Here is a 12434-nt window from a genome sequence, read left to right on the forward strand (position 1 = left end):
CCCTGCTCTTGGCACCGTTCCTGGAAATGCAGAACAGGCTTCTTTATTCCAGTCTCCAGGCTTCTGGCTAGCAAGGAACACTGCCCGGCTGTGAAGCATTTTATAGGATTATAACGGGTTGTGCTGAAGGCAGGTTCTGAAAGGCACTTTGTGCCATTGCTTTGAGTGAAGCTGACTGTTAGAGCAGTGTTGTTCCTAAGCTCATAAACACACACACAGGCAGGATGGGGAATGCCGGGCTCCTGGGGCCCACACCGCTGGGCAGCATGGCAGAGTCGGCCTGGCTTCCCTCAATTGTGACACCAGCCTCAGGGGTGTGCTTGGGAACCCTCGTGTAGAGCAGCCTGCCTCCTGACAAACTCTTTGGTCACAGAACCTCTGGTTGGAATCCAGGCAGAATATCCAAACCCCGAATCTGCTAATGTTGGAGCAGCGCGTCACACACAGCGGAGCTTCTGAAGTCAGGGCACAAGGTGGACATTGCCTGAGGTCAAAATACCCTTGAAATCCTTTAAATGTCTCAAGGACCACATACTTGGCTTGTGTATACCCCAAATTGCCAGCTTCATTTACAGGCCTTATTGCACCAAAAATATATCTCTTTAAACACCCGAACCCTATTTATGGTGATGAGACATTCACGCTATGAGAAGCTTAGAAGCATCAGACCACCCAAGGGAACTCCAGATTCCCATCTTTCCTTTCACACTCATCTTGGGGCTTATGCTTTTGTTTTTTTTCTTCAGTACTGTTTAAATGGTTACTCATCATTAGCAATCTCCCTCTAACTAGCATGTATAGCAGAAAACACAGAAGTTTCCTGCACATGTGTTATGTTGCCATGTATATTGATTGATTTTTATTGTTCCAAATCTTTTGAGGAGGGGCAAAAAAAAATGTTATGAGAGAAAGTAGATATGGCAGGCTTCTCATCAACCAATATAACTATTCTTTGCTCCACAAGAGTTGTACTTAAACTCGAGGTTAAAGTCCCCTCTTTTCCATAGGGTTTATTTATTACCTCGCTGCACTTAGGGTATGTCAGACTTCCGCCCAGTCCTGAGGATCCCGTAGTGAGAATACCAGTTGTAGTTTGCTAGAGTCATTCTTTTCTTCACCTAGTGCTGGAAGTACACTTCCCAACCGGAGGATAAGGTCCAGTGAGCTCCACCAGGGATCAGAGCCTGTCCCCAAAGAGGCTGTTGCTAGCCAGAGTCATCTTGTTGAGATAGTGGGCCTATGGGGCCAGAAGAGCAGGAAGAAGAAGGGAATGAAGAGCAGCTCCAGGTGCTTCAGCTCATATCCTCGGCAGTGAGGGGAGCCCTGAGTGAGGCATGTCACTGCCTCTCCTGGCCCTCCTTTGGCTGCAGAATTAATCAGGGGCTGCTTTAGTTGGGTGCGCTTGGAGAGAAGGTTCCCTTCATGTCCCCACCAAGCTTGGTCAAGCTTATAGGGAGCATCCATGTAAGCTCCCCATCAGCACAGCTTGGGTTAACAAGATAAAGTTGTGTTTGGGAATACAAGTAGGAAAAATCAGTGGTCCAGAGGCATCTTTCTCACCCCAAAACTCTTCTTTAGTCATCTTCCCACTGCTTTAGGGTGTGTGTGTTTGTGTGTGTGTGTGTGTGTGTGTGTGTAGATTTATATATAATTTACTTATATATAAATATATATATTTTAAGATTTATTTATGTATTTGGGGGGGGCAGGGGGCAGAAGGAAGGAAGAGCAAATCCTCAAGCAGACTCCCCGTTGAGCATGGAGTCCGACTCAGGGCTTGATCCCAGGACCCTGAGAACCTGACCTGAGCCAAAATCAAGAGTCGGATGCTTAATGGACTGAGCCACCCAGGCGCCCCAGGGTATTTACATAAGGGGAAAAAAGCTCAGGTGCTTTCTTCCATTTCAACTGGAACCCACTAATTCAAGAGTTTCCTTTACGTGTGTGGCAAAAACAGGGCTAGCAAAACTGGCCAGATAGATTCTCCCTTTTCTGAAGGCAGTTTGTGGACTAGCTGGACAGGAAAGTAGGTGAATTTAGTGCCAGGGTGTGGGTTTGGTACTTGGGGTGAAAGAGCTATATATCATGAGGTTTCCTGCCTAGAAAGCGGAAACTGGATTCTGGCCTTAGCTGGAAGCAGAGAATACTGAAACAGGGTCTAGATATTTCCACTCCCATTACCTCGCATACACCTAAGAAGTCAAAACAAAAGACATCATCTCTCCAGACCACCACCTGCTGTGGTCATGACTTTGATAAGGGGCGGGGGGGGTGGGGGGGGGAGTTCAACAGTGCAGTCCACAAAATAACTTTTGAGACAATGATCATTTTAATATTTAAAAAAATAACTTCTAAGTTACCAAATAACACATATATTTTTCTTGTAAAAAATTTTAGGAACAATAGCTATAAATTTAAAGTCTCCTTTGCTACTTTTAATCCTTTAATCCCAGTTGTACACCCTGGCACTGATTGCCTCCCTTTAGCCCCAAAGGGACTCATAAGTTTGCTGTACATCCTTCTGGTTGGTTTTCAATGGTATGTACTTACATGTTGCTATAGAAAATACATGGTATTATGTAGACGTGTTTTCAACATAAATGGTAAGATACTGTGCTTACTCTGCAATTATTCTCTAACTGAATTTAATACATTGGAGGGGCGCCTGGGTGGCTCAGTCATTAAGCGTCTGCCTTCGGCTCAGGGCGTGATTGGGATCAAGCCCCACATCAGGCTCCTCCGCTGGGAGCCTGCTTCTTCCTCTCCCACTGCCCCTGCTTGTGTTCCCTCTCTCGCTGGCTGTCTCTCTCTCTCTCTCTGTCAAATAAATAAATAAAATCTTTAAAAAAAAAAATACATTGGAGATCTTTCCATGCCACAGCACTAGACCCCTTCTTTTTGACTGCTGTTGAGTTGGGTTCTGTAAGAAGGAAAATTGATTTAAGCCCTCCCTGTTAATAAACATTACAGTTGTTTCCAGTTTGGGGTTTTGTTTGTTTGTTTACTGTCCCAGACTGGGCTGCAGCAAATGATCTTAGAATTGCCTATCAGACATTTACAGTGTATTTCTCCAGTAAGACTTGGTACAGCCAGCCGGCTCACGCTGCGCAGCTTCATCCTGACAGACCCTGTCAGATTGCCCTTCTGAGTGGCTGGCTGCCTCTAACCAGCCTCTTCATATTTAAAAATGTGTTCAGAGGAAGGCGCTCAAAGGAAGTCTCTGGAAATGATAGAAATATATTTCCTGATTGTGGAGGTGGTTACATGAGTGTTTACATTTGTCAACACTCAACTAACTGTACACTTAAAATGGGCACATCTTACTGTTTATAGATTATACTCCAGTGACGTTCATTAAAAAAAAAAATGTGTGAGGGGAGGCTGGCTGGGAAGAAGGCAAAATAGCATACCGCCTCTTCTTAGTGTGGGCATTTAAAACGCTTTCTTTTCCTCCGCGGGGGCACCTCTCTCCCCGCCGCCCAGCTTCGCCCCAGCCTCGGTTCTACCCGCCCCCTCTTCCACCCCGGGAGTGCCAGAGAGTCACTGGGAGGGTGGCCCCGGGCATCCGGCCCGCGGGAAGGAGGGTCCCACGCCAGCTTCGCCCCTCACGACGCTGAGGGGGTTTCCGCGGGGCGGTACCTGGGCGCTTCGGGGACGCGTCGGGGCAGGGCCGAGCCGGCGCTCCGCCCCACCCCCTGGCCCCGCCCCAGCTGGGCGGTCCCGGCCTAGGCTCCTCCCCCCTTTCAGCCGGAGAGCTGAGTCGGTCCCGCCAGGCAAGAAGCCGGCTGTCAGTCTCCGTACCGGCGCTGCCGCCCGGCACCGTGGAGCTGGGGCCCCCTTTCGCCAGGGAGTTTTGTGGTCGCCTCGGGTCAGCGGTGACATCCCAAAGAGCAGGCCCGGCAGCCACCATGGTGGCCAAGGATTACCCCTTCTACCTCACGGTCAAGAGGGCGAACTGCAGCCTGGAGGTTCCCCCGGCCAGCAGTCCGGCCAAGGACACGGAGGTAGGGCCTCCACCTGGACCTCTCCGGGTCCGTCTGTTTGTCCCTCCGTCTCGCTCCATCTCTCACTCTCTCGGCTTCCTCTCTGTGTCAGTCTCTCAATGCTTGCATCTCTCATTCAGTGTGTTCCCCCCACTCTCTCTCTCTTCCTCTCTCCTTTCCTCTAACTTTACCTCTTTCTCCCTCTCTCTCCCTCTCTCTTCTGTCTTTCTCCCTCCCTCTCCCCATTTCTCACACACACACTCTCTCCTATCATGTCTCACTCTCTGTCTCTGCCTCCCTTCTTCTGCCCCTTCTTTGTGGATTATCATGAACCTCCTCCCCTGTCCCTGCCCCTCTTCCTCTTGACCAGGGAGCAGCTGCCTCGTTGCCCTGGCCTCTCTTGCATCCTTCAGGGCTCTCAGACTGTCAGTCTTTTGTCTAGACCTGGTGGAGGGACTTTCTCTTACTGTATCCTTAGCAGATGTCAGGGAAGAGCTACCTTTTAAGCTTGGGTTTCCTCTTGCCTGGGTTGGGGAGGAAGAGGAGGCCTTTGGGGGCCATCTCACCTGTCAGGTTTGACCTTGCAGCTGTTTGGCAGCAAAGACAGGAGCTGGCACCTCTGTTTGTCATCTGTGGCCAGTGGGGTCATTCAGCTGGGGGTCTGGGGGCTAAATGTAATCTGAGTGTCTTGCACGTGGATCGTGAAAATGAATTAAACTCCCTGGGGCAATGGGAAGCTGTCTTGGAACACTGGAAATATTTCCCTTTCTGGGAACTTTCCAGTGCCTTGAGGGCAATGTGAGAGAGCCCTCCTGGCTTGTGTTTAATCTTGCCTTTTACTTCTGTGTGTTATATCTCTGGCAAAGAGCTCACTGGTCTTAAAGGTTGCATTCAGCTAGAAGAGAAAGCATCCTTCTCAGTCCTTGAGGGTCTTAGGGAATATAGTTGCTTCCACTAGTTCACAGCTTTGCTGTGGCCAAGCTGTAGCGGAACCCACAGGACCCAGCTCATCACTGCTGCTCATGTGTGTATCTGAGAGACTGTCACTCTGTCCAACCATGACTGGGGAAAGTCTAGAGGCAGATGTGCATCCGACCTTGGTGCAGCAGTCTTGAGGGTTCCACCCACCCACCACCCCTGGGTCTTCTTAGCTGTGTGCACTTGGCTCACTGAATTATGTATATTCGGGAGGACAGCATCAAAGATTCATTGCCTCTAACAAGAGCTGCTCTAAGCTGACAAGACTCCAAACAGTCTCTGGTTGTAATCAGCTTTCTGTAAGCTGAGCACAACTAACTTTTCACCCCCACCCCCACCCCACACTCCAGCTCAGTTGTATACTTTCACAAAGAGTTTTTGTTCCCAGCAGCTGTGGAAGTGTAATGGCCTTAATGGTGTTTGGACTCTTATTTAAGTTTTGACAAGATAGCACCAGCATAGGATTCAGGTTATTCAGGCTTGGAATGGATATAATGATTTTTCAATAGGAACATCATAATTTAATGAATGTAGGAGCAGTGACGCTAGTATCCTCTCAAACTCCTTTTGGAAGGAAGCAAAGCATAACCAAGTTGAATTAATAAATTGAAATGGATCAAAGGAAGAATAGTGAGAATAGCTCTGAACTCTAACTAGTCCTTTCTTGCTCTCCCTTAGTCCTATGTTTTCTGAGTAGTTCGGCTGAGGTAAAACTCATCTGCTTGATCTTTTCTTATTCTTATACTTAGAATAGAAATGTATCTGTATTATCACAAATTTGATGAAAGAAATGTATCACCAAATGCCAAATATTAATTTTCTTCATGGTAGCAAGATCCAAATTAAAATATGTGACTTATTTTCCTTTTATGGGGATGTCGTGGTATGGGAGTAAGGATGGGGGAGGAACAATTTTTGAAATAGTAAATATTTTTCAGGTATCCCCATTGAGTGTTTTGTGTGTATGTGTGCAGTTTAAATCAGAGAAGTATCATGTATGCTTTATACATCTTGAAGCAGAAATGTCTAGTCCAGCGCATCTCCTAGCTTCATTTCCTGATAATGACAAATAGGCAAAGTTGGAAAAGGAAACTGAAGTGAGTGTAGGGGGTAGTTTTCTGGTTTCATTGTCTGTACAAAAGACAGGCCAACCCTTGTAGGCCTTACTTCTCCATAAGCAATTAACTAAAATATATTTTCTACCAGCAGGTGTCATCAGTATTTGTAAGTGGTTAAAGAACAGCATACCCTGATAGGCCTTTTGAAAAACATGATTATACACATGTTTATAAAGTAGGCACTGACTGTTAATTCCTATGAAAGTAGTTTTTTAAGATCAATCATTTTTTTCCCAAAAAGAAGGTGGTTATAAAGAGAAGGACTGGCTTATCCAAAGTACTTTTTGGCTTTCAAAGCCAGTTGCAGCAAAGCACCTGTGCCCTTTAGACATATAATGGCTGTTCCTTCGGGATTTGCTTCGGGGAGGAACGCTGCATGGGCAAGTGCCTTCTAGCATGGTTCCTGTGTTTGCAGCAGGCGTGCTGGGGAAAGCTACTTAAGGAAAGACTTGTGGGGAAGGGGCTGGTATGCCGTGATGTGCATTTGATACACTTGAGTTAAAAATGCGCAACAACAAACATTCTCTTAAATGCAAATGACTAAAGTTGTACTCGAGATTTAAGCGCTTTGTAATTTTCTTAATTTCAGTGATGATATATTTTTAAAATTATTTTCTTTAAAATATTTAATTTTTTTAAATTTTTTATTATGTTATGTTAGTCACCATACAGTACATCCTTAGTTTTTGATGTAGTGTTCCATGATTCATTGTTTGTGTATAACACCCAGTGCTCCATGCAGTATGTGCCCTCCTTAACACCCATCACTGGCCTATCCCAATCCCCCACCCCCCTCCAGTCTGAAGCCCTCAGTTTGTTTCCCAGAGTCCATAGTCTCATGGTTCATTCCCCCTTCTGTTTACCCCCCCCTTCATTCTTCCCTTCCTTCTCCTACCGATCTCCCTGCTATTTCTTATGTTCCATAAGTGAGTGAAACCATATGACATAAAATATTGATTTTAAACATGGAAAGTATTCTACATGGATTATGATATTAATATAATACTGCTTCCTAATCTGGTATTTCTTTATGGCATAGATGTATGAGTTGGCTTGCAAGTGTTTAGTACCCAAAACCAGCTAGATCCTTCTAGCTCTAATCATCAACTATGAAATCCAAGGAGCTTAGTCCATTTTAGTCCATGGCTTTCAACTTTCACAGAGAAACATTGTTTCACATGAGCATGGTTAAGCTTGCTTCTTCTGATCACTGGTGTAACTTCACTTAATTTCCATTAGTTTTCTTATATATTGGGTGCTTATTCCCATGCCAGGAGGGACTTGTCCTTCAAGGCACGTTAATTGCTCTGAACACCTGATCAAGTCACTAGAAGGAAACCTGTTAGCTCTTAATGAATTACACTGATTATAAGTTAAAAGTCACTGTTTCTACATGGGGAGGTTTGCTTTTAAAGAAAGAAGGCTCAGCGGTGCCTGGGTGGCTCAGTTGGTTAAGTATCTGACTCTTGATTTCGGCTCAGGTCATGATCTCAGGGTCATGAGATTGATGCTGCATTGGGCTCTGCACTCAGCATGGAGTCTGCTTGGGAGTCTCTCTCTCTACCCCCTCACCTTCCTCCCACCCAATAAATAAATAAAAGCTTAAAAAAAAAAAGCTCAAATGAGTGGATATGTTGGCTAAGGATGCTGGAGTCTGGTAAGAAGGTTTTAAAAGTTTGGGGTCCATTTCATTTTTAGTGAAAATACAAAGAGATGTTTCCATTATTTTCTTTCTAAGAATATATCTGACAATTTGATGGACAGCTCACTTTTGGTTTTAAGGTTCAGTATCTCAGATGTTGGTCAGACTTAGGCCAGATTTAGTTAGCACTATTTGTAATCATTGCCTCTGTCTCTCAAAAGTATATGATCTGATTTTGACTCCTCCAGTGGCCTTGTGTGGCCCTTGGAAGGACATGTACCTAGAAATGACAGATCTCTATTCCTTTCTAAGTGCCACATTTAGTGTCTCACTTGAGACCCTAAGCATGTTGTAGGGTTAACAGAAAGCACATATTTTTCTCCTTACTTTATGAATAAAGACACTAACGGGAGGTGACTTGCAGAAAGCCATGAAGAAAATCAGCAGCTGAACCAAGATCCAATGCCAGGTTTCCTGATTGATTTAGTCCAGCATTTCATACCAGTGTACTTTGTGGCACGTAAGGGTGTTTACCTCTGTGAAGAAAAAGGGAGCAGAATGAAAACTTAACAGACGTGTGAGATGCTTTAAAATATTTTCTTTTAAATATATAATCATGAGTACTTTATGTAACTGGGGAAGTACTTTTAAAGCTTCAGCTTTAAAGCGTAAGGTGAACCCTGTGCCCCTGCCATAATTTATGCCCCAGTAAGTCCACATGCGGACTTGAAAATTGTATGCACCTGGGGCTGCACTCCTTGCATGCCAGCTGGAGAGCTAAAGGAGTCAAATGGTTTCCAGTTAATTTATACATTTCTTGGAATCTGTATCATATGGTGTTGAACTGAAAGTATATACATCTGACTGCATGGAAATAGTTCTGAGGAGTTATTGCAGTTAGAATCCTGGTATTTATTCAAGTGACCAAATAAGTAGACTCTATGAATCATGTGACTTCGGGTCTTGCTGGGAGGGGAGCAACATGGAGTTACCCAGGTAAAGGCCATCGCTTGCTGATAGGATCTGGTTATGGTCATCCAGCCCATGATTCTGAGGCTTCTTGAGGGTCTTAGGGGTCTTGAGCCTCCAGGATAGGATGTACCTGAACTAGGAATTGGTCTATTAAAGGAAAACATGTTGACTGTACACATGTACATTTGAGGATGTTCAAGGTATCAACTCTGGACTGAGTCCTAATGCCATCTCCACCATCTGCTTAGTGGTGTCACCTTGGACAAACTACTCTGCCTCTCTGAGCCCTGTTTTCCTCAGTGGTAAAATGGGGATGATGAGAGTTCTACCTCCTAGGATCATAGTGAGGGGCAATGAGACAATTCATGTACAGTGCTTAGTCCAGTGCTTGGCACATAGTAAGTGTGCAATAAATAGCATCATCATCTTCAAGACTTCTGCATCTTGAAAAGATTCCCCAAACAATTTTAATTAATGATCACTATCCTAAATTTTCTGAGTGCTGTTTTATGCCCAGCAGGGCATTAAGGGCCTTACTGTAGGTCCTCTCTTTATCCCCACAACAATCCTATGAGGTTGGTGTACTTGTTCCTTTTTGTAGAAGAAGAAACTGAGGCTCAGAGCTGGGCAGTAGCCTTTCCAGGATGGTTGAGCTACTAGGTGGAGGAGCCAAGATTCACACCCCACTCTGACCCTGAAGTCTATACTTTCCCAACCACATCACATTGCGTCTAAATGACTAAATCACCGGTCTCCTCACCACATAACACATGAAGGATGAACACGCGTGCTGGAGCAAATAGCCTCACAGTCAAAAGCCTACTTTTTCCCGAGTGTCAGGATGGGAGACCCTGCCATTACCCAGTGCTTCTGGCAGCCCACTTCATAGAATGGCTACAACCCAAAGGAGTGGGAATTGCAAGCCACCATTTGGAGGGTTTGGGTAACTTCCGTTCTGTGTTTCTCAACACCAAAGAGCTGGTCTTTGGCAGAATTCCGCATGCTCAGCTCTGTGGAGGTGACACCGTTAGTTCTGCAATTAGTCATTTTGCTTATCTACATTAACCACCAGGCTTCCACCTAAGCCAATAACTGGAAGGCCCTGACTTCCATCTGGATACTTGCAAATTGTGTCATTTTCTCAAGACACTCTGCAGTTGCCTGTAAAATCCTGGACTGGTGCCACTGTTTTCATAACAACTGAATGAAAATAAATTACTGATCATAGCCTAATTTTGCAAAGCCCTGTGCACATGTAATTGTTATTAATGGCATGTGTATATCTAGAAGGGCTACTTCATTTGTGATGTATGCATGCCGTTACCTTCCATAATTTATCAGCGTTGGCAATGTGTACAGGTCACACACAAAATGAGGAAATTGCTGTGATTGCATTGCCATTTATTTTTGTATTGACTCATGAACTGTCAAGAATGAAGGCCAGCGGTTTCTAATGCCTTCCATTTTTTATGAATTGACACCCGTTATTAGCTTAGAAGAGGCTATGTCACATGTTAATCAAGAAAGGCTCCTGGACCTTCGACTGGCTAGGAAAGGAGTGGTTCTTTTTAAGTCTTGAAACATTTGTGTCTGGACCTTCTGTGTTTGAGCCATTGTGTTCTTTTGTGAGAAGGCAGACCCGATTATTACTAAACTTCAATTAATTGGAGCAGAACCAGAAATCTTTAACGGTAAATTCACTGGATTTTTTTTTTTCCTTCTCTGGCTCTTAAGATGAGGAGGCAAGGAGTAGCAAAACAGTCTTTTTTTCCGGGGATTTATGAAACAAACAAAACTAGCCTCCAGGAAATGACCCAGGGTCATTGCATTTGAGAACCTTAGAGTAGGAAAGGCCTGTTGAGAATATGGAGCCCAGTGCTAACCCGCTGCTGGATCCATTTGATCTCTGCTTAAACATCTCCAGAAACAGAGAGCTCATTACCTTTTGAGCCTGTACATTCTGTCTTTGTTCAGTGTAGATCATGAAAAAAATCCTCTCTTAATTGTAACATTGCTTTCTGCAACTGAATATTATACAGGAATACTTTCTCATGTGTTATCTCCTTAAATATTTGAAAACTGCTTTCTCTTCCCATCTGCTCCCACACTGCATACACACATGCACATGTATGTGCATGCGTGCACACACACACACACACACACACACTTCCCCCAGGTGCTTGTTTCTCTTGGCTAGACATCCTGGTTCCTCTAACTTTTCCAAATGGGACATACTGTCCAATCTCTTTCTCTTCCTTGCTTGTTTCCACCGGACATCCTCAGCGTGCTTGGAAATCTTGAGTATTGATCAGCCCACAGGCACACTGTATAATGCTATAACAACAAACAAGGTGACCGTTATGTGCTTCCTTAGGCAAGAGATGTAAACTAATATATTGAAAAAGGTTTTTGAAATAGAGATGACAGACTGAAGATTAACATTTATCATATAAGTAACTTATACAGATATAAAAGAACCTTCCAAGATGTCCATTGATAAATGGGCTAAAAGACACGAATAGGTAGTTCACACACAAGAGGAACTGTGAAAGTAAACATTATTTAAATGTTCACTCTAATAGAAATTATAGAAAGGAAAAAGGTAATAATAGGTGCTGTTTCATACCTAATTGACATCACAAATATTTTAAAGGCATGGTGGAACCCAGTCCTGGGGGTGTTGCAGGGAAATGACATGCATCTGTGGGGAATGAGGGTACTCGTCAGTGTATGTTAAAACACCAAAAAAAGGTTCAAATCTCTGGACCCGGTATCCCAGCTCTTAGGGGGAAAAATGCTGTGTGTCTGGAGTTGTTCATAATAATATTGCGATAATGATCATGTTGTATGCTTGTGCGTTTTATAGGTCTCAAAGCATTTTTCTCACCTGAGTGTAATTATCACCATTTTAAAGGTGAGGATCCTAAGAATCACAGAAATTCAGTCATTTTCCCAGGATCACACCACTGAACATGGCAGAGCTGAAGCTTGAAGTCTGGTTGTCTGATTTCAGTTCAGCATCCTTTTCTATTTATAACAGACAGAAAAGCCAACAACCTCTCTGACCTACAATGAGGGGATGACTCCATATACCGTGGCCTCTGGCCCAGGGAGCGTGGCATCATTCGAGCCATTATACACTAGCCAACAGAAATACCGTAATGTTCTCGTAAAAAATAAAAAGGAAAGAAGTTGAGCATAATTGCACACATGATATAACCCCTTTCAATGTCTACGTAAGTACATGGGATATAGGGAAGTCAGAGAAGGGATGTTTTAGCATCCCCTGTCCCTCTCTCACTGCACTCCCTAAATTCACAGCAGTGCCGCCCTGTGTTCAAATAGCAGGTAGGTGTTTTCACATGTATGATCTCCTTTGAACCTTGCACTGGCTGAGGGTGCTGAGCAAGGCAAGGACTGTCCTCTGTTTGTCAACCGAAGAAACAGAGATTCAGAGAGATTAGGAGGAGGCAGGGCCAAATCGTTGGGCCCTCCTTGCCCAGCCTTGACCTCTTGGCACACCGCGGTGTTGGCTTAACCCAGTCGTGTTCCTGAGTGAAGTTGGTAAGCAGCGCTGTTTTGGGGGGTGTTCAAAGTGAACCACATTAAACTTAGAACACTGCATGTAGAGACCTCACCTGGGAGCCAGTGGACTGGTGGGCCCATCCCGTGGCCTGCATTCCAGATTGAAGTGCAAAGCTTGCTTTATATTTGATGTGTGATCACTATTAAACAAGAAGT

At 44.5% G+C, this 12434-nt stretch overlaps 1 protein-coding gene across 7 annotated transcripts in view; it reads left to right on the forward strand.

The window, feature by feature from the left end:
- ARHGEF3 (Rho guanine nucleotide exchange factor 3) overlaps positions 1-12434 on the forward strand; it is a 296518-nt gene that overhangs the window by 224179 nt on the left and 59905 nt on the right. Inside the window, exon 1 of one of the 7 annotated variants that reach the window (XM_008703634.2) lies at positions 3756-4004. The exons of the other annotated variants lie outside the window; for them this stretch is intronic. Coding sequence (XP_008701856.1) covers positions 3909-4004 — 96 coding nt within the window. The 5' untranslated portion in view covers positions 3756-3908. Of the gene's footprint in view, positions 1-3755; positions 4005-12434 lie in introns of those variants that run through there. 7 annotated transcript variants of the gene reach the window in all.

This window comes from Ursus maritimus, unplaced genomic scaffold (assembly GCF_017311325.1).
Source record: "Ursus maritimus isolate PB19 unplaced genomic scaffold, ASM1731132v1 scaffold_14, whole genome shotgun sequence".
In the NCBI taxonomy this organism is placed as follows: Eukaryota; Metazoa; Chordata; class Mammalia; order Carnivora; family Ursidae; genus Ursus; species Ursus maritimus.